The following is a 27,267-nucleotide window of genomic DNA, read 5'->3' on the forward strand; positions in this document are numbered from 1 at the left end:
AACCTTAAAAAAAGGGCAGGGAAAAAAGGGGGAAGGGGGGGGGCCCCTTTTTTTTTTTTTTTTTTTTGGTCCTTTTCAGTTATGGTTTTCAAGGAGCCACTAAACAGATGCACAAGTGACAGAACAGAATAGAGGGGAGATATCCCTGGTGATTCAAAGCTTTCACTTATGCCATCCCCCACTAGTCACCCTGGCTATCTCCCACGCTTCATCATCTCTGCCAGGAAAACTTTCCTGGGGTCTTCAGGCTCAGCCATGGGGGTAACTCTTCTTTAAAACATAGTCTGTATCTGTTCCTCTTTTGACTGTGAATGTCTGAGGGCAGGGGCTGTCTAAAGCATCTCTGTTTCAGGTCCTTATCAGAGTTCCTGCACAGACAGCAGTATTACTGAATAGAAGGCGGATAAAAGGCTGCCCCCTGCAGTGTCCTTGGTCATTCCTGAAACTTCAGCTGCTAAGAAATAAGTGATGATTGTCTTACTTAAGCCTACATGATGCCTACCTCAGCCCAATCCAAACCAAAGTGGGACAGAAAAGTTGGGCACAAGGAGAATTACTTGGCTGAGATGCCAAGGCCTTAAAATGATAAATTGTTTATTAATTTTGTATGAAGAAAAAACTCATAAGGCAGGAATCCACAAAAATCTTAGTAGGCATTTGAAAAAGTTTAAAAAATATAGGTAGTAGATACAGGATAAAAATAACACTGGATGGGGGTCCAAAAGCTTCGACACTCTTACTGCTCTTCCAGTATGGCCTTGGGTAAATCACTTAATGCCAAGGAACAGTTTCTTTAGCTGTGAAGTGGAGGCAAAAGTACCTGACTAGTTTATCTTGCAGGGTCTGATCTACAGAGATGGTCAAAAAGTTAACAACTGGCAAGTACGAAAAACGCCATGTAAATGAAAAGCATCATTACTACTGTTCATCCACATTCAGCAAGGATTTCTTGAGAACCTACCCACTGTGTTAGGTGCTGGGGTTAGTAGTAAACCCTTTTCCTTCATCGGTTTTCTTCTGTAAGTCCACTACTAGTCATAATGTAATTTCATAAACTACATTAGAAACTTAAAACTAGAATGTTAGAGATTTAAAATTTTGCTCGAATGCAGAAATACAAGGATAATAATCTAAGCTTTATTTGATGAGAATAAAGAAGAATAAGCAAAATAAAATTACAATTATTGTAGCCAAATATATTCTTAGACAATTTCGAAATGAAGTATTATAAATGTTACCTTTCCATAAATTCCAGTCATCATGGAATAAAGTGGTAATTTCCTAATTTACGTAGTAGCTTGGGCAACTTTGTGCTTTGTCAGTATAATCTTTGTGCTTTCCAGTGTAAGGACAATTTGGAGGTTTCTCTCCCTCTTAGTTTTATAAATTAAGATTAAAAAAATCACTGATAAAGATGGCTTTCAATATTGATTTAAAAAGCATAAACATTCAAATTATTATTATTATATACATGTATTAAAAACACAGAAGTACAAATATTATACCTAATAAAATAGCTAAGCATAGCATAGGTCATTATTACAAGCCCACAGGAAAAGCTCAATGGTAGATACCTTAAATTGTTTACAAGAAATCCTTGATGTTAAGATCCGCTAATGGGTCCTTTGCTGGAGGTTTCTTGGGACTCTGAGTGGCAGGTGTAGGGCTTGGAGAAAGCTAAGGGGGAAAAGCCAGCCCAAGACAGTGGAAACAGAAAGCAAACAGAGAGATAGATAAGCATTAGGCTGAGCACATACCACAGAAAACAAACATGCGGAAGATTAGATGGCTAAAAGTTTACAAAATCTACTTTGTTCTACTTAGTCACAGTGTTGTTTTAGATTTTGGATTTATAAAACACACTTCAAAGGATATTGGCTTTCTTGAAATTCTTTGACATCAAATTTAGCCAAAGTAAAATTTGAGGACTCTGGTAGAACAATATGGATATTAGTTAGGGAAGATGTGAAAAACTAGTCACATTAAAGCTATTATGAATATACAGTAAAAAAAAAAAAAAAAAAACCCAAACAATTTCTCTATTCAAAGCATTTTACTTTGAGTTATCAGTACCACTAAACTAATAAAGGAATATAAATGACTTCTCTTAGAGTGACAGTGAGTTTGAAGGAAAAATGGGAAGAAAACAGCTTGCAGAAAGTTACTTAAGAAATTATTTTAAAATATCAGCTAAATATACTAGGATTTCATGTAAAGAATTTTAAGTGAAAACCTGTCAAGTTATGGGGCACTGTTAGTTTCAGATGAGCAAATAGTCTCCTAGTTATGAATGTCGCTAATTCCAGTCTTGCCTAACCAGCTTGTAGAGAGGACTAATTATTACAGACTATAGAGAAGAATCATACTAAACCTGCAGCAAAAGCAACAAAAAATTTTCTTACCTTGTTTCTGTTTAGTGAATACCTAAATTATTTCATTGTGTGACAGACATAAGTTCTAGGAACAGGCTTTCGCAGGAATGTTAGGGTCCAAGGCCTTGAAAAAGGTCATGCAGTTTACACAGAGCAATAACTGACATGTATCCTTCGTGTCTAATTAATTTCCTATGCTTATAACATGATGGAAACCTCAGAGACCTGGGATTGTAGGGCACGGATGTATGTTTTCATTGGTTCCATAAACAAAGTTCCAGAAGTAAGAAGTTTCAGATTTGTTCCTATGTCCATGAACTACTGACTGACTGTAGTATGTATCAGTCAAATTTCCATTTGTAAAACTGGGATCGTATTTCATAGAAAGACCGGGGTAAGGGTCAAAGTTGTCTGGAAGATAAGAAGCTCAAGGACTGGTCTATAATTAATAATTAGGTGATATGACAACATCGTGATACTAACCAACTGAGCAATAGTGGAATAGTCCATACATCAGTAATGAAAACCTGTTTTGTTTTCTAAAGCTACCAACTCATGTTTATTTTCTTATCTAGTATATAATCAGCTATGCTTCTTCTCTGATATAGGAAATACAATCTAAAAATTGTGTAAGTATGGCATACCATTTCCTAAATTACCATAAATTCAATTAAATGATGAAAACACTGTGTTTTCATTATATCATCTATTTTTCATTTTCATTCTGTGAATTAAGTAAGCAAACTGATGCTCTGTAACACTGGTATCACACAGAAAAACTACCTTAAATAATAAAATTATATTAATTTATTTCTAAAACTTTCAGCACACCAAATACAATGACTTAAAAATCTCATAAAAATAGGAACATCTTTCCTTTTTTTCAAAAAGGAGGTAGATAGTCATGGATATATTTAACCATCAAGGAGACATTCACAATAAATGAGATCCTTCTTAGAATTTAAATATATCCAGATTAAATTTAAAACCAACTATTACACCTAAAAGCTTCCTCACTACCACCCCACTCCCCCCAGACAACTTTAGGCAGCGTTCATTAGTATGAGAGCAGAACAGAAGATTTCTCATGAAGCCAGTGCTTTGGCTATGGCCTTGAAGGCTAGAGTCTCTTACATTGTAAATTCATCTCTCTGGACACCCACCGTTCTCTCTCCTGGTCATTATGGCTTTTGAGGGTTAAAGTAAAGAAGCTGAAGAAAGCAAATTTGGGGAACAGGTAGAAAATGAATTTAGAAATGATTCAAGGAAGCAAAGGGGATTAAAGTACACTCAGAAAGTTCACAGTAGGATTCCTTGGCTGAAACAATAAAAATACCCATGTGGTAAATTAAAAACATTATAGAAGTGAAACTATTTACTGATATCCTTAAAATATATTTGGTTTTGGTTTGCTCAGCATGGTGCTAGTAGTTACAATGTTCTGTCTCCATCTAAATCAATTTCTCACAGTGACCTCTTTGGTTCTACATATACCTTCACTTTGGCCAGGCAATTTATAAGAGTAATAAAGAAAGCGTGATTCATCAGTATGAACATCACTATTAGCAGCAAAACAGTTCAACCAAGTGCATATATTTTAGCATCTTCATAAATGAACGTAGCACATTGTGCAGTAAGAAATTTGGCCTCATCTAAAGAGAGGTTTGCCCTTTGTCCTGGACCCTGGTAGGTAACCTCTCAACCCTTGGAAACGTCCTGAGTGATACGAATGTCTTCATTATTCAGGGTGGGTGTCTGGAACCACACCTGATAATTCATGCTAACAAGATGACTCAGGGTGGAGGGCTAGCCATGCCAGAAAGACCAGCCATGTGATTACAGAGTTAAGTCTTTGGGCCACAGAATATGAGCCTGACCTTCAGGGAGGGAGGAGGGCTGGAGACTGAATTATTTCCCATGTGGTTGAACTCAATCAGTCATTCCTATCTAATGAAACCTCAATAAAAACTCTGCAGGCTGAAGCTCAGGTAAGCTTCCTGGGTTGGCAGTACGGCTTGCGTATCCTCACACGTTGATGCCAGGTGGGTAATGCATCCCTGAGGACAAAGAAGCCTCATGTGTGGGCCCCTCCCAGACTTTACCCTACGCATCTCTTCTTTTGGCTGGATCTGATTTGCATCTTTTTGCTACACTACAAGTGTCATCATAAAGTTAGTGCTCCCCTGAGTTCTATGAGTCATTCTAGAAAACTGTCTAATCTGAGGATGGTCCTGGGAACCCTCAAATTTGTAGGCAGCTGGTTGGAACTGAGGGTGGCCCTTGGGACCTGAAGGGTCTGATGTGAGGGCAGCCTTGTGGGAACTGCTCCCTCAGGCTTTGCAGTTTGGCAAACTCACTGCAGTTTGTGTTACTACTCTTGGGCAAACTTGGCAATCTGGAGGACTGTGTCCCTAACTTTCCGTTTGGCTAACTTTGGGAACACATAATAAGAGTATGGATCAGAGCTGCTCATTTTTTCTGGACTAAATGCCTGGATACTTTAAACACCTGGTAGTTCTCAGGAACCATCCTGAATTAAGTAGGAGAGGAACGGAGGGACTTTAGGACAGTTAGTTATTTCCATCATTTTCCTCCAAATGTCACACTATTGCTCATCTCTCTTCCATGTTCCCTTTACTTCTGAAGCAACAGGTATGAAGACTGTATCAGGTAAAAACATTTTTAAACAGTTTGTCACATGACAGTTTTACATTTATAAAGTAATGTCATTCTTTTGTGGGACATTTAAAAACTGACCTGTGTGCCAGGTACAGCTGCGGCTCCAAAGGGTGGCCTCCTCATGGGCTGTGCAAACATGACAGGCTGCTGAGGCATCACGGGCATGCCTGTCCCAGCAGGAGGCTGAAAAGCAGAGCAGTTCATAGCATGAGTGGAATCTACTCTGGCAATATCCTGACCTTTATGTCTTTTAATATGTTCCTGAAAATTTTTCTTTCCTTTTTTTTTTTTTTAACATCTTTATTGGAGTATCATTGCTTTACAATGTTGTGTTAGTTTCTGCTGTATAACAAAGTGAATCAGCTATACGTATACATATATCCCCATATCCCCTGAGGAATCCAGGTCTGTGAGAAAGTATAATTTGTAATTTTTTTTTTTTTTTTGCGGTACACGGGCCTCTCACTGTTGTGGCCTCTCCCGTCGCGGAGCACAGGCTCCGGATGCGCAGGCTCAGTGGCCATGGCTCACGGGCCCAGCTGCTCCGTGGCACGTGGGATCTTCCCGGACCGAGGCACGAACCCGTGTCCCCTGCATTGGCAGGCGGATTCTCAACCACTGCGCCACCAGGGAAGCCCTAATTTGTAATTTTGAACAATGGGTGCTGTGAGGCTGCCAGACGGCAGAGAATCACTGAGGCGTAGTAGGAGCCTGGCTGGCCACACAGCATCCTCACCCCACCCAGGCTTTGCTGTTGTTTATCCATCTTCTGGAAGCATAGTTCTTGAAGAGATGAAAACTTGTTTCTTTACGGAAAACGGCTCTAAAATTTGCTAGTGATAAACGTGGTAAGTGAAAAATCCTAGTATAGTGATTAAAAGTGGATTTTGATGATTGAGCTAAAAATATGTTTGGTAAATAGTACTTCAAAAATGACATAACAGGGGCCTCCCTGGTGGCGCAGTGGTTGAGAGTCCGCCTGCCGATGCAGGGGATACGGGTTCGTGCCCTGGTCCGGGAGGATCCCACATGCCACGGAGCGGCTGGGCCCGTGAGCCATGGCCGCTGAGCTTGCGCGTCCGGCAACGGGAAAGGCCACGACAGTGAGAGGCCCACATATCGCAAAAAAAAAAAAAAAAAAAAAAAAAGACATAACAGTATACTATAAAAATTATTTTGATGCCAGAATTTAAGTGTCTTATAAGTGACTCAGTCATGCCCTCTGTAGACTACTTAATATCTAAAGCAGATGACTTAACTTTTTACATTTTACTTGACTGCATTTTGGGGAGAATTATATTCTAGAGTTAATCTGGGATTTGGTGAAGGCCGTAGAAGTATTCATTACAATTTTTAGCACCGGTCATCACTCACCATTGCAAATCCTGCTCCAGGCTGTCCGACAGATGGGGCCCCGGCAACAGGAGGAACTGAACTAGTTGGAGGTACAGCTCCTTGCTATGAAAACGAAACAACACACACACACACACACACACACACACACACACAACAACAACAAACAAAAAGAACCAAAATAATTTGGTTTTAAAATGACAGAATACAATTTTAAACCCTTAAGTATGTGTAAAGATGTAAAGAAATCTCAAATTTCAGTTTTAAATTAAAAAAAAAAAAAAGGCACTAGCACCACGCCAATGATATGAGGAAGGTTACTAACTTGATGTTCACTGTTGTGGTGCTACTTGGGTTCACTTATTTGGGCTCAGCTTACACTCAAGCACTGGGCTTCGTCTCTATCTCTTTATTCCACCCTCACTGTAAACAAGTCAAATTTTTCTAAGCTTGTCTTTTCCTATCATTATATCCTCCAATAGGCACTGAATTAGAAATTTAAAGAATGCTTTCATTTACATTTTTAATGCTTGGTTTCCATTTTTCCCCCCATTTTTATATTATTCTTTTCTGTGTTACATTTGCTTCTCTCTGACTTTTGACTGTTGTACGTTTGCACAAAGGCCAAAATTAATTCTAAGTTTAAGGAAGCATTTAGAGGACAGCACATAATATCATACATATATCCCATTTCAGGCACAGGTTTGATAGTTTTCAGTCACACACCAAAACCCCTAATAATTTCCCTTATGCATAAAATTAACCCTGCTGCAATCTCTTAAATTTAAGTTAACCGTTAGAGCAAAATCCTAATTGAAAAAGAAAATACTATAGTAATATCAGCAAAAATGGTGGAATAAGGAACTCTAAGAGTCCCCCTAGGCACAAAAGCAATGGAAAAACAGGCAAAAATGGTCAAAATCAACTTTTTTGGAACTCTGGAAACTAACTAAAAGTTTGCAGCAGCCTACAAAGTACTTAATCAAAAAAAAAAAAAAATCAGCTGAATCTTGGTAAGAACATTGAGCTTTGGGGCATTTTAACTTACCCTAGAGTTCCAGCCACTGTTCTCCAGTTCAGCTGTAGCTTTGAAAATAACAGCACACAGTCCCAGTAATAGTACCACGAGGAGCAGAATATATTTTAATTATTTGCTTTGTCTTGTCTCGTGTATAGGTGGCTCCCTGGAAACACTGGCCCAAAAGGCTTGTCCTTATCTTGCCAAACTGGGAACCCATCTAGTGCTAAAGCTGTTACCTGAAGACATTTGTGGAAAATACTTAAAGGCAAATTTTTCAGTTGTTGCTGTATCAGGCAATGGATATCAGTCAGCAAAAACAGCAGACTAAACAAAAAGCTCAGAAGGAAAGGCTGGAGAATGAGATGCTTTGAGGACTAAGGGTTTGAAAAACCCAGACCTTCTCCTGGGAATTTAGATAGCCAGGCACATGCCCAGGGCTGTGCATATGCTCAGGAAAGATGTGAGATGCCTCTGGGTTGACTTTGAGGCTTTAAGAAAGCAGCAGTGATCGCTAAGGCAGAGTTGCAAAGTGCCTGGTTGAGTCTGAAGTCATGCCTAATACATACTCAGAGCCCCTCTGCAAAGACTGGGAGATATTCTTGATTCCAGGAGTTTAAGTAGTATCTGTCTAATCATTAGCTGACCACTTAGTTAAAAGGACAAAACAAACAAACAAACAATAACCCCCTCCCCCCAACCAAGGTAGCAAAACAACAAAAAAAGTAGCAACAAAAACCTTGGGGAGGGGGTAGAACATGATTTCCAAAGCTGCCATATTATAATATTCGAAGTGTCCAGGTTTCAACAGAAAATTATGAGGCATGCAAAGAAACAAGAACATATAGCCCATATGCAGGAGAAAGATCTCAAATCAGTAACCTAAACTTCCACCAGAAGGAACTAGAAAAGAGAAGAACCAATTCCAAAGTGAGCAGAGAAAGGAAATAATAATGATTAGATCAGAGAAAAGTGAAATAGAGAATGGGAAAACAGAAGAGGAAATAGAAGAAACCAAAAGTTGGTTCTCTGAAGAGATCAATAAAATTAACAAGCTTTCAGGTAGACAAACCAAGAAAGAGAGAGAAAATTACATGACCAATATCAGGAAAGGAAGTGGAGATATTACTACCAACCTTGCAGAAATAAAAAATTATGAGGAAATATTATCAGAAATTACATGCTAAAACATTAGGTAATCTAGATGAAATGGTCAAATTCCTCGAAAGACACAAACTACGAAAACTGACTCAAGAAGAAATAGAAAAATCTAAATAGTGTTATAGCAAGTAAAGAGACTGAATCAGTAAACAAAAACCTTCTATCAGAGAAAAGCCCAAAACCAGATGGCTTCACGGGTCAGTTCTATTACATTTATAAAGGAGAACTAATTTCAATCCTTCTCAAGCTCTCAAAAAAAAAAAAAAAAAAAAAAAATAGAAGGGGAACATTTTCTAATTATTCTTTGATTCCAGTATTACTGTGATACCAAAGCCAGACAAGGACATCACAAGAAAAGAAAACTACAGACCAAATCCTTTACAAACATTGACACAAAAATTCTCAACAAAATACTAGTATACCACATCCAGCAGCATATTAAAAGAATTACACACCAAAACCAAGTGAGATTTATCCCAGGAATGCAAGGTAGGCTCAATCAATGTAATATGTCATATTAACAGAACATAAGAAAAAAAGATCATCTCAGTAGATGCAGAAAAAGCATTTGACGAAATCCAACATCCTTTCATGAACAAAACAACACTAAATAAACTAAGAACAGAAGGGTAATTCCTTAACCTGATAAAGGGCATCTGCAAATAACTCATGGCTAACATCGTACTTAATGTTGAATGACTGAAAGCTTTCTCCCTAAGAACAAGACAAAGATGTACTGGAAAGTCCAGTCAGGGCAATTAGGTAAGAAAAAGAAAGAAATAGCATCCAGAAAGAAAGGAAGAAATAAAACTATTTCTATTTGTAGATGTTATGAGCTTATATACAGAAAATCCTAAAGAATCCACATGCAAAAAAACTATCAGTTAATAAACAAGTTCAGCAAAGTCACAGGATACAAAATAAATATACAAAAATCAATGTGACATTCACCTTACACTAGCAATGAACAATAAAAAATGCAATTATAAAAAATTAATTTACAACAGCATTAAAAACAACATACTTAGAAATAAATTTAACAGAGAGTATAAGACTTGTACACTGACAACTATAAAACATTGTTAAAGAAATTAAAGAGGACTCAGATAAATAGAAAGATGCCCTCTGTTCATGGACTGGAAGACAATATTGTTAAGATGGCAATATTTCCCAATTTGCTTTACAGATTCAGAGTAAACCCTATAAAAATTTCAACTGCTTCTTTTGGAAAAATGGACAATCTGAACCTAAAATTTATATGGATATGGAAGGGACCCAGAATAGCCAAAACAATCTCGTAAAACAAGAACAAATTTGGAGGACTCACACTTTGTTTTCAAAACTTACTCCTAAGCTACATTGATCAAAACACTGTGGTATTGGCATAAGAACAGACATATAGGTCAATACAACAGAAAAGAGAGTCTGGAAATAAATCTATATATCTATGGCCAACTGATTTTTGAGAAGAATGCCAAGACCAATAAATGAAGAAAAACCAGTCTTTTCAACACATGGTTCTGGGATTAACTAGATTTCCACATGCAACACAAAGAATTTGGACCAAATATGAAAATAAGCCTAAAATAGGTCAAAAACCTAATGTAACAGATAAAACTATACAACTCTTAGAAGGAAATCTGGGTGTAAATCTTTAAGCTTTGGATTAGGCAATGGCTTCTTAAATATGACACCGAAAGCAAAAGCAACAGGGCTTCCCTGGTGGCACAGTGGTTGAGAGTCCGCCTGCCGATGCAGGGGACATGGGTTCGTGTCCCGGTCCAGGAAGATCCTACATGCTGCGGAGCGGCTAGGCCCGTGAGCCATGACTGCTGAGCCTGCGCATCCGGAGCCTGTGCTCCGCAACGGGAGAGGTCACAACAGTGAGAGGCCCGCACACCGTTTCAGAATCAAAAACTTTGTGCGTTAAAAGATACTACCAAGAAAGACAACTCACAGAATGGGAGAAAATATTTGCAAATTACGTATCTGATAAGCATCTGGTATCCAGAATAATAAGGATCTCTTAGAACTCAACAATAAAAAGACAACGCAATTATAAAATGGGCGAAGGACATGAACAAACATTTCTCTGAAAAAGGATATACAAATGGCCAACAGCACATGAAAAGATTCTCAATATCATTAGCCATTAAGGAAATGCACATGAAAACCACAGTTGAAACCCTATGCATTGGTGGTGGAAACATAAGATGATGCAGCTGCTGTGAAAAAGTTTGGCAGTTCCTCAAAAAGCTCAACAGAGTCACACAAGTCCTGGCAATTCCATTCCTAGGTATATTCCCAAGAGAACTGAGGACATACATATTCTTACCAAACTTGTATACAAATAACAGAATCATCTTTCATAACAGCCAAAAGTGGAAACAACACAAATGTCCATCCATTAATGAATGAATAAATAAAATGTGGTATATCCAAACAATAGAATAGTCAGCAGTACAAAAATGAAGTACTGATACATATGCAGCAACACGGATCAACCTTGAAAACATTATAAGTGAAAGAAGCCAAAAAGTCAGGCAGAAAAGCCTCCAAAGTATATGATTCTGTTTACATTAAAAATCCAGAATAGGCAAATCCACAGAAACAGAGTAAATTTTTGGATGTCATGCTACAAAGGAAGGGGAAAATTGGAAAAGACTGTGTTCCTTTTTGGGGTGATGGAGATATTCTGGAATTAGAGAATGGTGATGGTTTTACAACATCAAAAATATACTAAAAATCACTGAATTATACACTTTAAAGTCGTGAAAATGGTGAATTTAATGTTACATAAATTTATCTCAAAAAATTTTTAAATGAAAGAAAATACGAAGGGTAGCAGAAAAACCCACGCCGCCACCGTACGCTTCTTTGGCATAAGGATGATTTTCAGCTGATTATTTTGAAGAACAGCAGGAGAAACTGTGAAAACGGTAGAAATTAAACTTTTGCAAGGGACATGTAGATTTATAAAGGAAATCTCCACTTGTAAGGGTGTCTCCTTCTCTGTACCGGGAAGAGAAGGATGACTAAATCACAAGAGAATCTTATCAACGGAGAAGTCACTGACTTAAATCTACATAACAAATCTTATCTTTGTTGACCCTGCTTTTCCTGGTAACCTCCCCACATCATTCTTTCTTTTGTCTTTAGCTGAAGATGGTATATTTAAGCTGGTGGCTTGGGCCACCTTGGGGAGTTACTCATTTTTTTCTCTGGGTATCTCCCTGTATATATGAGGCATACATGTTAATAAATTTCTGTTTTTCTCTTGTTCATACATCTTTTATTACAGGAGTCTCTATTAGAATTCAGAAGGATAGAGGGAAAGTTATTTTTCCTCCCCTACAAAAGAAGTATTATACTTCAGATCCACTCTACTCACCATTTCAACAGGTTAGGTGGTAGGCTATTCACCAGAATTGCATATTTTATCAGAATTGTACCGTGCAATAATGACTGTATTTACAAGAATTGTATCATTAGGACTTAAGACCGTGAAAGAAAAAAACTACCAAAATAAAATGAACCTGCAGATAATCCTGATCAGACAAATGGGTCAAAAAATTTAAAGGGAGTCTAAGTTTGTCATTTTGCTCAAATGGTAGATTAACTCTTAATAATTTACTCCCTCAGTATTACTTGTCCTAAGGTTTTAAAAGTTGTTTTCTTTTTCAACACTCAACAAAATCTTTCACCTATAGGCGTATAAAGATTAGTTGTTTTTAGGGGGAGAATTGTGGATTCTGTGGCCTCCTGTAAAATGCACATATTTCCGAGTTGCAAGTACCTTCCTAGTTTGTCTGATGGAAACTTAACGGGTCTGTTGTGCTCAAAACTAGGAATGAGTAACCCTCTTGATGGCCATGATGATATGCCAGTCCTGTTAAAGGTTTTTAGATATAACTTGGGTGCTATGGTCTGAAAAACTTTAGAGCTGCACCACCAAGTAAAGGCAAGGCTACAGCTTTGTTCAGGAAGAAGAGCTTTGCAGTAAATGGAGTAAATGGCAGTGAATTTTTATACAACTAAGTGAGGGTTAATAATGATAAAATAACTGCACAGGACAGCCTTCATATTATTACCTAAAATGTTAAAGAAAATAAACAAAAGAAATAGGACTACATGTAACTCTGCCCTCCTAATACATTATTTCTGTTGTTCTAATTTCTCTTTCCACAGCTGCTGTGGACACTTTATGCTAAAGCCTACTGTCTTTAACTTTCTGGAATTTCACTATGAACAACGTAAAGTTTTCTGCTTCATAAACAAAAATAAGGAGTTCTGGGGTTTAAAAATATAAGAGCATTAATCTCAGTCTCAGGGATGGTGCCTGACAATCAGATAACTGGCAGCCTCGTGGGCCTGAAGAAGCAAAAGAGTTGTTAATTAAAGTATCTGATGAATTCTTAACCTTGTATGGTTAATATCTTCATCTCAGGGGAGGTGATGGCCAAGGAAGGTCTCCAATTCAATACCGTTTTTAAAGGACTTCTTTTTTCCCCTGCTGGGGTAATGGCCTCATTACTTAGCAAATTGCCCCACATACAAACCTGGGCAACCAGTGTCTTGGTGTGTTTGTTCACAATTATCCCCAGTTGTGTGGATTCTACCTGAGACTTTTCTTTCTTGTCTTACTTTCCACCCTCACCTCTGGCTCCAATCTTTTTTAAATTTTTAAACCTACAGCTGATCTGCCAGATGCCAGTATTCTCATCGCCCTTCCCTCCATGACTGTTTTGAAATTAACCTGTTAAAAAAACATTAAACAGCTTTATCCCACTGATAAGGGCAACACTGCTAAGTATAAACTTCTTAGGACTGCAGATAAGGTCTCTTTAATTTTGCATAGAACAGAATAGAAAAATTAGTTCTTTTAATTTGGTGATGATAATATAAATTGTGAGCTTTCATGTCAATATGCAGTATTAACAGATTTAAAAGATCCGTTCTAAGGAAGCTTTCTCTTTCTTTAGGGATGTTATTTACATTTATTGAATCTCTCTCCCTCTACCCCCAGCAATGTTTTTGTATTTAAGAATAGAGTGCAGCCGAGGGATGGACTGGGAGTTTGGGGTTAGCAGAATCAAACTATTACACAGAGAATGGATAAACAACAAGGTCTTACTGTACAGCACAGGGAACTATATTCAATATCCCACAATAAACCATAATGGAAAAGAATATGAAAAAATATATATACATATATGTGTATAACTAAATCACTCTGCTGTACAGCAGAAATTAACACAACAGTGTAAATCAACTTTATGTCAATTAAAAAAAAAAAAAAGAATGGAGTGCAGCTGCCTAGGCCCAGAGTGCTACCTGCTTATGGTCTCATCATCTATGTGGGCCACGAGGTACCAGGCACATGCTTGGGGTCCCAGGATAATAATTATGCTCCCTTCCACCCTTAAAGAGCCCTAGCTTGGGGAATAAAATATGGTTATCCTGGGCATAGCTCAGTTTAAGAGACTGGTAGCTTTCTACTAAGTATCCTTTATAAAAATTAAAATGGAACTCTATTTATAGCTAAATACAAAAATGGCCCTCTTAAGCACTGCTTTTAAATAATGAAAAGAAAGATTTGAAGAGGTAAATATCCATACATAATAGGCAATCTTCTCATTGTTATCTTTTAGAAGTCACTTCTTAAAATTAAGTTCTTTCAGACTTTGAACTCACCAAAGGCAGAGAATATCAGTCCTTGAATTTCCTGCTCTCTTACAAACACCACAGGGTGGAGTGGGGAGACCAGAGGAAGTGGGTTTTGAGAACCAAGTCTGAGCACAGAATGTATTTTCCTATAGAAACTACGGTATAAACTGTAGTTCAATTAATACTATTAGTACTATTTAGTGGTAAATTTTGATTCAAAAGTCCTTTTTCAGATTGATTTGAGCTTACTTTTATTTATAAACTTGCTACGAAACTATGTGCAAAAACATTACTATTTATAAAATTGTTTAAAAGAAAATGTGTTCTTGTACACACTACTATATTTAAAATGGATAACCAACAAGGACCTACTGTATAGCATAGGGAACTCTGCTCAATACTATGTAACAACTTAACAAAAGAATTTGAAAAAGAATAGATGCATGTATATATATAACTGAATCACTTTGCTGTACACCTGAAATTAACACAACACTGTTAATCAACTGTACTCCAATATAAAATAAAAAGAAAAAAGAAAATGTGTTTTAAATTCAAAAACTCAGATATTTAAATAAATTTCTGGAACACATCATTTTTAATGGAGTCTATCTAAAATGTTTATATTCTAATTTATATTAATTCACTTCCATGCATGCTTGTTTGGCTGGGGTTGGCGGTTGATGGTTAGGAATTAATTCAGGCAACAAGGAGAGGTTGGCATCAAGAAAACCTTAGAGATGGGTGAATTAGACAGATGAAGGTGTAAGCAAAGGTGAAAAACTACGGGTGAGCTGGGGAAGCAGTAGCTAGTCTAGTTCTGCTAAATATGGGGCATATATAGAAAAATAGTAAATTTTGCTATCCTGGAAACGTACTTTTTGTGGTGGCAAATCGCACTAAGTAATAATTAAGTCTTTATTTCCAGTGATATGCTCTTCCACAGAGCGAATGGTGGCATTAATATACTGATAGAAATTTAACATACAGAAATGAAACCTATTTAAATTTTACAGAAAAGATGGTGAAAGTCGTTTCAAATTGAAAAAATGGTGAGAAGAATCCACAGGGTTTTAAAATGAAAGCTCACTTACACGATAGAAAACTGCCCAATCTTTCTGGTAAGAAAAAAAGTTTTCATTACTTCTTATGGCCATCAGGAAATTTGGGCAAGAAATGTGGTAAAACACAGATAACGATCAATGATATTACATGTTTTGAAGAATCATTTCCATAATTGTACAAATAAAGGACTAATATCTGAAGAAGCATAAATACTGTTTTGAAATAATTAAAATTAAAAGACAGGTCATAATCTTTATTAAACTCAATGAAATTTGCATTTTGGTAAATATGGCATCTTGTTCCTAATGCGGGTGAAAAAGTACGTCAGTAGCAAAATTCAGCAACATGGACCCTGCTCTATACACTTGGAAACTGGCAAAGTGCCCACACTGCCCTGGCCTCTGGGGACTACATACCAAGGGTGCACTGGGTGGGACACCTGCTGACCAAGTGGCAGGGGCTACTTTTGGCTGCCAGTTGGCTCCCCCAGTCAACTTCTTCTCTCCAGCATTCCACTGAAGATCTCCCCTAAAATCAAGCATGCAAAACAAACAAAGAGACAAACACACAATCAGAAAAGAATGGTGTGTGGCTCCCTAAATACTTTTATCTGGGGTCGGAAGCAGTCTGTTTGGGTCAAGCAGTAATAAAGAGAACAGGTTAAAACAGAGAGAGAAGTCTTACCATATCTCATCTAAGAGAACTTAAGAGCATTTGACAAAAAAATCAGTTAGAGTTTAGACCTCAGGGATAACAAGAATTTCTTGTCACTTCTAATGGAAAAATGTGCCACAAAATTCAACTGAATTCATCACTGGTTATAAAAAATTCCAAATAAGTATATCATAAATATTGTATATCCTTTGTTGAATTGAAGATGAATCCATAATGGCACTTTCTGGATCTTACAGGGTTCAAAAGAAGGTTTCATATAACTATGTCATGACTACAACCTGCCTTCAAGTGACTGTAAGATTACATCTATTGTTAAATGCATCCCGATTTCACAGACGTTGAAATATGCATCTAAAAAAGTGTACACTGGGGCTTCCCTGGTGGCACAGTGGTTGAGAGTCCGCCTGCCGATGCAGGGGACAGGGGACTCTTCCCTAAAACTGACCCCCATTAGACTTTTTAAAAAATCAATGTTAGCTAGTAATACTATAATGAATCTACAATTTAAAGCTACTAAAGTATTCAAACCACAATTCCCAAATATTTCTAGATATACTTAGTGACAATATGGAGGCTGAAATAGATTATTCCTTCTCACTGCAGAGCCAATAGTTTGGAGGTTCCAATAGAATAACAACAAAAACAAAAACTGGGAATGAAATAAAAATCAATTTTGCAGTTACCTAGCCTGGGAATGAGTAATTACTCCAATGAGTGCAATGTTGGATAGTCTCAAGTAAGTACAGGTACACTTTTCATAAGAAAACCAGACAATTTCAAAAATACTTACTTTTTGGACGTGGTACCAGAAATTCCAAGATCTATAAATGGATAGAAGAAAAAAGAATTTAAACCTCTATACTCAGCTTAAATGATATGACATTTAAAAGATCAAAGAATCAGAGGTCTAGAAAAAGTCCATATTTTGCCTACAAATGACCGCATTTAGTTTTACAAAGGAGAAACCACGTTAGGAAACATATTCTCAAGTCTAACATTTTCTTTCACTTCACGTTATTCTTAAGGATCATATTTTAACTGGTGTCCAGAAAAGAGTGAACATAGCAGGCTTGGGACTGCTATCTTAGGAAGGCCCATGTGGCTGGGGACCTGACTAATATAAATTGTTCTCTATTACTGAGATAAAAGTTTTCCTAATGATAAGCGTGGATCACTGTATCTAAACTGTACAAACAAGGTGTGTGCTGAAAATCTGCTTTCCTTCCACAAGACTAATATTTTGGTACATGCTAGGCAGAATGCCTACAGGATCAGAATCCAGTAAAAACCCTGGATGTCGAGTCTCTAAAGGGCTTTCCTGGGCAGGAACATCCTATGGGTTGCTGCATTTTTGTGTGTTCTTCCCCTCAAGGGGAAGAGAGAGCATAAGGAAGTCCATGTGTGGATTCTTCTGGACGCTGCCTGTGTCTCTGCCCCTGATGATCCAGCTGTGTATCCTTACTATGCTGCTGTAATAAACCTTAGCTGTGAGTACAACTACGCGCTGACTCCCTTGAGTCCTTCTAGTGGATCTACAAATGTGTGGGTGGTCTTGGGGACTCCTGACCCAAGGGGCTTAGTCATTCTGCTCTAATCTCAATTTATTTATTATTTCAGCAAATATTTATTGAACCCTACATATGCTAGGCACTGCTCTAAGCAGTTGGGATAGGTTAGTTACAAAAACAAAGAGCCCAACCCCAGAGGAATTTGCATTCTGATGGGGTGAGATGGATGATAAAACAATAAAATAATAAAAGAGTATACAGGCTGCTAGAAGGTGATACGGCAAGCCTATGGAAAATGGAAAGCAGCAGGGTAAGGGGGAACTGGTGGGGTAGGCTGAGAGTGAGGGGCAGGCAGGATAAATAGGGTGTTCAAGGAAGGCCTCATAGGGGTGAAGCTTACGCAAAGCTGAGCAGAGATCTGGGGAAGAGCTTTCTAGGCATCTCTGCCTAATGGCAACTCTATGTTTAACATTTCCAGAAACTGCCAAACTGCTTCCCATAGCAGCTGCCCAATGTTACAGTCTCACCAGCAATGTTAGAGGGTTTTAATTTTTCCACATCCTTATCAAGACTGGTTATGATCCGTCTTTTTTATTACAGCCATCCTAATGGGTGTGAAGGGATATTTCACTGTGGTTTTGATATGAATTTCACAGATGACTGATGTTGAGCCTCTTTTCATGTGTACATTGGCCACATGTATATATTCTTTGGAGAAATGTCTTTTTTAAATCATTTGACCATTTAAAAATTGGGTTGTCTTTTCATTATTGAGTTATAAGAGTTCTTTACTTATTCTGGATATTTCACTGTCTTGATGGTCTCCTGGGTAGCACAAAAGTTTTAAATTCTGATGCAGTCCTATTTATCTTTTATTTTCTACTGTTGCTTGTGCTTTTGCTGTCCCATCTAGGAACATTATCTAATCCAAGGTCATCAATATTTACTCATAAATTTTCTTCTAAAAGTTTCATCATTTTGACTCCTACACTTAGTGATAGATTCATTTGGAATTAATTACTTTGGGGTAAATAAAAAGTCTAACTTCACCCTTTTACATGTGGATATCCACTTGTCCTAGCACTGTCTGTTGAAAAGGTGATTATTTTCAACAAATTCTTTTCAACAAATCAAAAATGTGAACTGTCCTGGCACCTTTGTTGAAAGTCAACTGACCACAGATGTGTAAGCTTATTTGTAGACTGTCATTCTATTCCACTGATGTATATGCCTTTTCCTATGCAGTACCACTCGTCTTAATTACTGTAGCTTTGCAGTTAAGTTTTGAAATCATGAAGTGTGAGTCTTTCAAAATGATTCTTCTTTATTCAAAATGTTTTGGCTTATTCTGGCTTCCTTACATTTCCGTATAAATCTTAGGTTCAGCTTGTCAATTTCTGTAAAAAAAAAGCAAAGCTGCAATATTGATAGGGAGTATGAAGATAAAATTGTTTTCAGTTTTGGAATATATTTTCATTAATAAAATATTTATTTATAGTGAAATTCAGTGGGACTTTTTTGGGGGGTGTTGTACATTTCTATAAATTTTGACAAGTACATAGGTATTTGTACACGTAATCATCACTACAATCAGGATTCACAGCAATTTAATCACTCAGAAATATTCTTTCTTTGCAACCCAAACTTGCCCTTACTCCTAACCCTGGCTATTCCCTATAGTTCTGCCTTAACAAAAGTAAACTGTATAAGTGGAATTACCAGTATATAATTTTTTTGTGTCTGGCTTCTTTCACTTAGCATAATGTATTTGAGATTCATCTGTGCTCTTGTGTACATCAATAGTTCATTCCTTTTCATTTCTAAGTAGTATTCTAATGAAGGGGTTTACCACAGTTTGTTTATACATTTACCCAGTGAAAGACATTTCGGTTGTTTCTGGCATTTTAAAATAATACTCCTATAGAGATACATGGACAAGTTTTTGTGAGAACATGTTTTCATTTCTCTAGGACAAGTACCTAGACATGTATTTACTGAGTCATATTAAGTATAGGTTTAACTATAAGAAACTGCTAAACTGATTTCCATGGCAACACTACGTTGTATTCCCACCAGCAAAGTGTGAGAATACCAGAGGCTCCACACCCTTGGTAAGTACAAAGTACTGTCAGCTCTTCTCTTCTTTTAAAAATTTTAGTCATTCTAATGGGTGTATAGTAAGATGAAACTTCTAAAAAAATTGATACAATTCACATATCATAAAATTCATACCGTTAAAGAGTAAAATTCAGTGCAAAAAGTATGTTCACAAGGTGGTGAAATCATTAACACACTCTAATTTCAAAACATTTTCATCACCCCAAAGGAATCCCCATCCCCATTAGCAGTCACTCTGACCACTGCTAATGTACATTCTGCTTCTAAAGATTCCCCTGCTTTCGACATTTCATATAAATGTAATCATATAATATGTGGCTTTTTGTATTTGGCTTCTTTCACCTAGCAAAATATTTTCAAGGTTCATCTTCTTTTTATGGCTGATTATTTTATGAATGTACCACATTTTGTTTATCTGTTCAACAGTTGATGGACTTTTGGGTTGTTCCCACTTGTTGGCTGTTATAGAAATTGCTTCTGTGAATATCTGTGTACAAGTCATGTGGACATATGTTTTCGATTCTCTTGGATGTACAGCTAGGAGTGAAATTGCTGTGCCACATGGAAACTATGTTTAACTTTTGGAGAACTGTAAACCTGTTCTCCAAAGAGGCTGCATCATTTTACATCCCTACCAGCTCTGTGTGAATTCTAATTTCTCTACATTCTAGCCAATATTTGTTATTATCTTTTTGATGATAGCCTTCCTAGTGAGTGTGAAGTGGCCTGTCATTGTGGTTTTGATTTGCATTTCTCTGATGGCTAATGACATTCAACATCTTTTCACATACTTATTGGCCACCTGTGCTTTTTTTTTGGAGAAATATCTATTCAAATCCTTTTCCGATTTTTAAATTAAGTTGTTTTACTTTTTATTATTGAATTGTAAGAGTTCTGTATATATTATGGATGCAAGTCCCTTATGAGATATATGGGAATATTTTCTCCCATTCTGTGGGTTGTTTTTCCACTTTCTGGATGGTATCAATTTGTAACACAAAAGTTTTTAATTTTGACGAATTTTTATTAATTTATTTTTGCTTTGATTGCTTGTATTTTCAGTATTATATCTAAGAAGCCACTGCCTCATTTAAGGTCATAAAGACTTGTACTTAGTTTTTTTCCTAGGAGTTTTACAGATATATCTTACATTTAGATCTTTGATTCATTTTGAATGGATTTTTGTGGATGGTATAAGGAAGAGGCCCAACTTCATTCGTTTGCATGTGGCTATACAGTTATCCAAGCATATTTTTTGAAAAGATTGTCCTTTCCCACTTTGAATGGTCCTGGAATCCTTGAAAAAATTGTTTGACAATGTATGTGAGGTTTATTTCTGAGATCTTTCTTCATTCTATTGGTCTATCTTTCTATCCTTAAGCCAATACCATTTGTCCTGATGACTGTAGCTTTGTAGGAGTTTTGATGTTGCAAAATGTGACTACTTCGAATTTGTGCTTCTTTATCCAGATTGTCTGGCTATTTCTCAAGTGGGTCTGCTTGCTTCAGCTGAGATAATTTTAAAGGTGGCTGCCACCTGAGGGATGTGTGCCAGTGGCACTTTCAGCCCTGGAGGTATAAAGTCTTTATTTCTGAAGAAAGATCTAGACAGTACATTATAATATTCAGTAAAAGCAGTTACTACTGCAGACTATCCATCAGTAAGATAAAATTTTAAAGTAGGAAGAAATATTCAAATAACCTCTCCGCGGTTGTCAACAAAGCATTTTCATGAATGTCCAGACCAAGGACGATGAATGGGAAACAAAGTATGTCCACAGGATAATGCATAGGAAAAAAGGTCTGTCTCAGGGATCTGCTAAATTTTTGATATAGCTTTGAGTAAAATGAAAGGTATCTGCGATGGTAAACCCATTCACCTTAATAAAAAAATTAAATTCAGAGTTTTTTGAAAAAAGACAATCTTTATAATAGCTGCCCTCATCTCCTAGGACCCTCTCCTTCACTTACCCAGCTCTAGCCACTAGTCTCGCTGGTACTCCTTGAATATGCCAGGCAATCTTCTGCCCCAGTGCTTTTGCACTGGCTCTCTCTTTTGCCTGTAAATATTCTCCTTCAGATATCCATATGGTTCATTCCTTTACCTTCAAATCTTTGCTCATATTTTACCTTCTCAGTGAGGCCTACTCTAACTCGCACTCTGTAGGACTCACAATCCCTCTTAGCGTGTTCTGTTTCTGTCCTCCATGGCCCTAGAAAATTTATTTATTTGAAAATATTTAATGTTTGTCTCTGCCCTTCTAAGCACCTTACGAATAGAAATTTATACCTGTTTTGTTCATGATTTATCTCTAGAGCCTGGAAGACTGCCTGGTGCTCAATAAATATTTGCTCAATGAGTAACTGAAATGAACTTGGATACTCAATTGGTAAATATACTGCATTTAAGCTACTCTATGTTATTTCCAAGAGAAATAAAAAATTAAGTACTTCTTAAACATAATACACTTGGTTTCATACTTGTACATGCTCTCTAATTACACCTTCTGTAATTTAGATTAAAAGTGTCCTGGGGGCTTCCTTGGTGGCGCAGTGGTTGGGAGTCCGCCTGCCGATGCAGGGGACATGGGTTCGTGCCCCGGTCTGGGAAGATCCCACATGCCGCGGAGCGGCTGGGCCCATGAGCCATGGCCGCTGAGCCTGCGCGTCCGGAGCCTGGGCTCCGCAACGGGAGAGGCCACAGCAGTGAGAGGCCCGCGTACCACAGAAAACAAAAAAACAAAAAAAAACCCAAAAGTGTGCTGGGTATTGCTTGGGACACAACGGCAAAGTGACTGTGTATCTTCCAAGGAACTGTACTGGGTAAAGCACTAAGAATTTCTGTCCGCTCCTTGACACACTCGCCTGTAAGTGAATCCAGAAACAATACATATGAACAGATAGAGAAAAAAAATTCACATATGATTCTGTTAAAGAAAACTATATTACTCACTGCCTACTAAGCTGGCAAGAGATGAGTCAAGATCACTCCCAAGAGCTTTGCTTGCTGCCACTGCAGAACTGGGAGGTACCACTGAGATGGGCGCAGGCTGCCCGGCTGGTGCCATGGTTGGCATCAGAAGATCACCTAGACCATCAAACACTGGAAATCAAATAGACCAGGTTCAGAATAACTGCAAAAAAACCCATATGCAAAATTAAAGGGACACTGCCTTTTGAAAAACTATGGAAACAAGTGAATGTATTTACAATCTTATAAAAGAAGGCATTTCATTTACACTTTTAACGACTATAACACCAAAAAAGAACATCTCTGCATATGTCTACTCATAAAGTATGGGAATACTAATGAACGTGAAGATGGAAAAGAAAATCTGTATAATGTACAGGAAAGAGCATAGACTTTGGAATCAGAATTGGGCTCAAATTCAGCTGCATGCCTCACTAACGTGTGACTCTGAGAAAGTGACTGAGCTTTAGTTTTCTCATTTGAAAGTGGGGAGAGTACCATTACTACATGGATTTGTTGTGAAAACTAAAATAGATAATATATGTCACGCCTTTATTATAATGCTTGCTTTATATAGGCACTCAGTGTGTAGTATTTACAATGCTTACTTTTATAACAATTCTTAAACGAGAAAGGAAGGCCGAATCTCCTAGTTTCTATGAAATCAGTGCTGGAATAAAACCTGATCTAATGGTCAGTACCTAGTAATAAGTATCTGAAAAACAGTTGACCATATTGTAGAAGTAAGAATTTTGATTTTCTTCTCTCATTACAGTATTCACTTTTGGTTCTAACTTTAAGGGCATAGCTATAGTAAACACTATTTTAAACATCAGGAATCATGCCATTATGGATGGTTCCTGATCAGCATAAAACAAATGATCACTTGTTTAGTTCCTGGAATACAGAAAGACCATTCACAATGAAGGCTCATAGGATGTGCACAAAAGTTATTGCTGATAACTATGTCAAAAATTTTACGGTTGTTAATTTTTTATCAAAAACTATGCATATTTACCATACACACCACTCTACAATAATTCTAAGTTCAAAAGAACGATAGCATTCAACTAGGCACTGGCAAAGGAAGCAACCAAATTGTCAAGTAGGGGACATATTTAGGGTGTTTCTGAAACACATTTGATTGCCAAAAACTCACCAATTGAAAATTTGTAGTAAGGACCCAGCATGGGAAGAGTAGAATGGAAGAGAATACAAACAAAATGACAGCAGGATGAAAGGTTAAAGGCAGGCAAAGAATACTATTTGTGTCAACTTCATAAAACCAAGGGCCAGGCAAGCTTCAGAGGGTGTAAGCAACAGCAGTGGGAGTGTCCACACGTTGAGATACCGCACAAAGATTTAGCACAAAGTATTTGTTTTCCCTTAACCTTCTCCAAACCATGTGCATGTAAGCTCATGCACACAGATGGGTGTGCATGTTAAGTCAGATTTCTGCTAAAAGTTAAAAACAAACACAGAAAGGGATTGCAGGTTACTCTTAAAGCTACTGAAATGTACAGAAAATATTTACTTTAAATTACAGAATGAGAGATTTATTGAACAGTTTTAAAACAAGGTCATCACTCAATATTTGCTTATAAATTTCCTGATATCACGCTAACCTTAGGTGGTGTACTTTATAATCAGAACAAATAAAAAGCATGTTTGAAAATCACTGCCTCACCTGATGGATCAAAGGAGCTGCTGCTAGAAGTTGAAGGCGTGGTTCCAAAAGCTGCCTCAAAATTGGGCTGTAGCAGGTTATTCTGAGCAGGAGTCACTGGTGATGGAGAAGGGGCCATGAAAGAACCCCCAAATCCTGGGAAAAAAATAGTTCCAGAAAAATATAAGCAGAAACAACTAAAGACAAGTAAAGGCCATTAAAACAGAGTCAGAAAAAGTCATAGAAGACCAAAAAGGAATTGAATGTATATGGATAAGAAGGCACTGAAACCCAGGAAGTTAGTTTTTAAAAAGTTTTTCAAGTATCTTGAAATCTGTCATGTATTAATGAGAGATTTAATTTAACTGGAAATAAGAGAGCACACAAGAATGTATACCCTTGTTAAAAGAACCTGCAGCAATCTAATCTACTGTTATAATGGAGTACATAAAGCTAAGAAGGTCTCACTAGGGTTAAACTTCAGATAATTATTTTCATCGTATTTAAATTTTGTCTCTTCAAATCACAATACCAGGTAGCTAGAAAATGCTTAGTTGTACACACTGGCTCAGTATAATAATAAAAGGCAAATCAGAAAAATATGCATGTACTCTGCCATCAAATCCTCCTTAATATATTTCGTGTATGTTCCAGTCCCACTGCTGCTACCGACAAGTTTAGCTCACCCAACACAACCCGAAGGGGCTTTCTGCTTCTAACCCGTACCTCCTCCAATCTAGCCTCTACAGTGCAGCCAGAGTGATCTTTCTGAGTGGAAAACGTCTCTAAAATCCTTCACTGCCTTCATAAAATGCAGGTTCCTCTGCATGGCAAACAAGCTCATCTGTCTCTGGGCCCTTCCCCATCCCTGCAAACTCAGTTGCAGCCATAATGCACCGCAGTGAGTCAAATGCCAACTCTGGGAGGGCTTCCTTACCTTATATTGCCTGCTGCTGCTACCATCCACAACGCACCCTGACCCTCCCACCGCCGGTACACGTGGGTTATGTGCTCTGCCTCTGTGTCCTCAGCGCCTGGTACATCTCTCCACCCCAGCCTAGGAATGGCTTTTTGGTGTCAGGAACTGTTTGCTCTTGTTTTCACCTTTTCCACTAATATTCAACAAAATGCCTAAAACACTGAATTACACTTATTGAATGAAGGGCAACTTTTGAATTTAAAAGGTGAGGAAAAATCAAAGACTACTGTAAAGTAACCAAACCTCAAATTAAATATTTCTCCTTTGAAGTCTGGAAGTAAATTACTGCTCTCAATCAAGAGACAGAAGCAGAGCTCACTCTGTTTCGCTTCTGTACAAAATTATGCAGCCTGTGAAGAAAGTGATTTCTTAATAAGTCATTAGATGATATTCTATTATCAAAAATGTATTACTACCAGAAGTCTTTTTTACACTCAGTTTGGCTATATATGTATATATATATACACACACACAAACACACACACACATACATATATATGTATATACACACACACATATACTGTATATGTATATATATACACATATATACATTCCTTTCTCATCTAGCTATACCTTTTCTTTACAAACTGCTTGCCAAAAAACATAAAGAATGCTTACCAAAATCCTTCCGCTTACAATTCATAATAATCAATTATAATTTTGAAAATGACTTCTAGTGACATTCTCCAGTTACTGTTTTCTAACCAGAAAGTCATGTTGTCCCTGGCAATTGATAGTGACATGGGTTTAGTCTTTCCATGCCTAAGTTTTTCATATGTTTATGAAAAACTGCAATTTGGAAAACTGTTACCTATTAGAAGTTGGTCTTTTAAAATTCATGGGGACTACTTTAAGTGGTTTTAGCACTGTTTGAGTGACTTAGGGATCATGTAACCTTCCTAAATGAAGATAAGACATTCCCCAGATCTTTAAGAACTAATATCATTATGAAGCAAAGATGGGTTAGATGTAATTATTTTTGAAGATATGACTGTTTCGGTTTTAGGGAAATTGGTGGCTGTGTTAATGCTGACTTTTTGGAGACATCCCACACAATTTGGAATATGGCTGCAGGAAATCTAGGCAATTGTTCTAGGGTGTGGTTCTCTCTGTTACAGGTGAATGTGGAAACAACGGTACTTGACTCCGTTTCTTAAAACTTGTTCAAGAAGAGACAATTTATTCTAGAATCACAGCACGTTAGTGTTGGAAAGGGCCTTAGGATCATCTGATTCAATCCTATTTTTCCACAGTTAGAAAAGATGCAAAGAGAAGTGAACACACCTACCCACAATTCAGAAATAGAAAAATATGTGCATTTACCCAGGGCTCATCTGCTTAGGGCTGTTCAGTTTCATAAGGTAAGTAGATCATTCCCATAGGTGAATAAATAACACTACTCAATGTAAAAAAATTACTGCTTTCTCTAAGAAAGTGATGGTAAAGCAAAAACTGGCATGAGGCTCAGCGCCAGGCACTGTTCTGAGTATTTTTTTTAGGGTGAACCATCTGAATCACATAAACTGCCGATATTTGACTATTTTGATCCTACAAAACAGCAATTTTATATTGTTCAACCTAAAACATATATTAGCTCATTTAAGCCTCACAACAACCCTAGGAAGTTTCACAGATGAGGAAACTTGAGGTCAGAGAGGATAAATAATGCACCCAAGGTCACAGGATGGCAAGTGCAGAGCCAGGATTCCACAAAGGAATCTTCCAGAGCCTTGGTTCTTCACCACAATACTACTTGGCGTCTTTCTGACAGCCAGGAGTAACGCCAGAGTTGTCCCCTTCTGGTACATTTATAAACTTGACAGAGATCTAGAAAGATGACTTTCCCCCATTATACTCAGTTCTTATGAAGCAGGGGCCCTCACAAACCTAGACTAATTCAAAAGCTAAGTGATACAGAATAACCAACTGATTATGTTAAAGAAGAAAATTCTGTTGCTATACTCTTTTTTGTTGTTGTTGTTGCTATACTCTTTTTTTTTTTTTTTTTTTTTTCGTTATGCGGGCCTCTCACTGT

The 27,267-nt window shown here is 37.4% G+C and overlaps 1 protein-coding gene across 4 annotated transcripts in view; it reads right to left on the reverse strand.

Annotated features, from left to right (window-relative positions):
* Positions 1 to 27,267, reverse strand: part of SNAP91 (synaptosome associated protein 91) — a 162,944-nt gene that overhangs the window by 2,200 nt on the left and 133,477 nt on the right. For 2 of the 4 annotated variants that reach the window (XM_007445890.1, XM_007445891.1), the window contains 7 exons: positions 24,275 to 24,409; positions 22,570 to 22,704; positions 16,781 to 16,811; positions 15,732 to 15,843; positions 6,426 to 6,509; positions 5,130 to 5,234; positions 1,575 to 1,677 (listed from right to left, as the gene is read on the reverse strand). In XM_007445890.1, the coding sequence (XP_007445952.1) occupies positions 1,585 to 1,677; positions 5,130 to 5,234; positions 6,426 to 6,509; positions 15,732 to 15,843; positions 16,781 to 16,811; positions 22,570 to 22,704; positions 24,275 to 24,409 (695 nt within the window). In that variant the 3' untranslated portion in view covers positions 1,575 to 1,584. Of the gene's footprint in view, positions 1 to 1,574; positions 1,678 to 5,129; positions 5,235 to 6,425; positions 6,510 to 15,731; positions 15,844 to 16,780; positions 16,812 to 22,569; positions 22,720 to 24,274; positions 24,410 to 27,267 lie in introns of all 4 variants that reach the window. The other 2 variants (XM_007445889.1, XM_007445888.1) reach the window with 1 other exon arrangement.

Source organism: Lipotes vexillifer, unplaced genomic scaffold (assembly GCF_000442215.2).
Source record: "Lipotes vexillifer unplaced genomic scaffold, Lipotes_vexillifer_v1.1 scaffold413, whole genome shotgun sequence".
NCBI classification, from domain to species: Eukaryota; Metazoa; Chordata; class Mammalia; order Artiodactyla; family Lipotidae; genus Lipotes; species Lipotes vexillifer.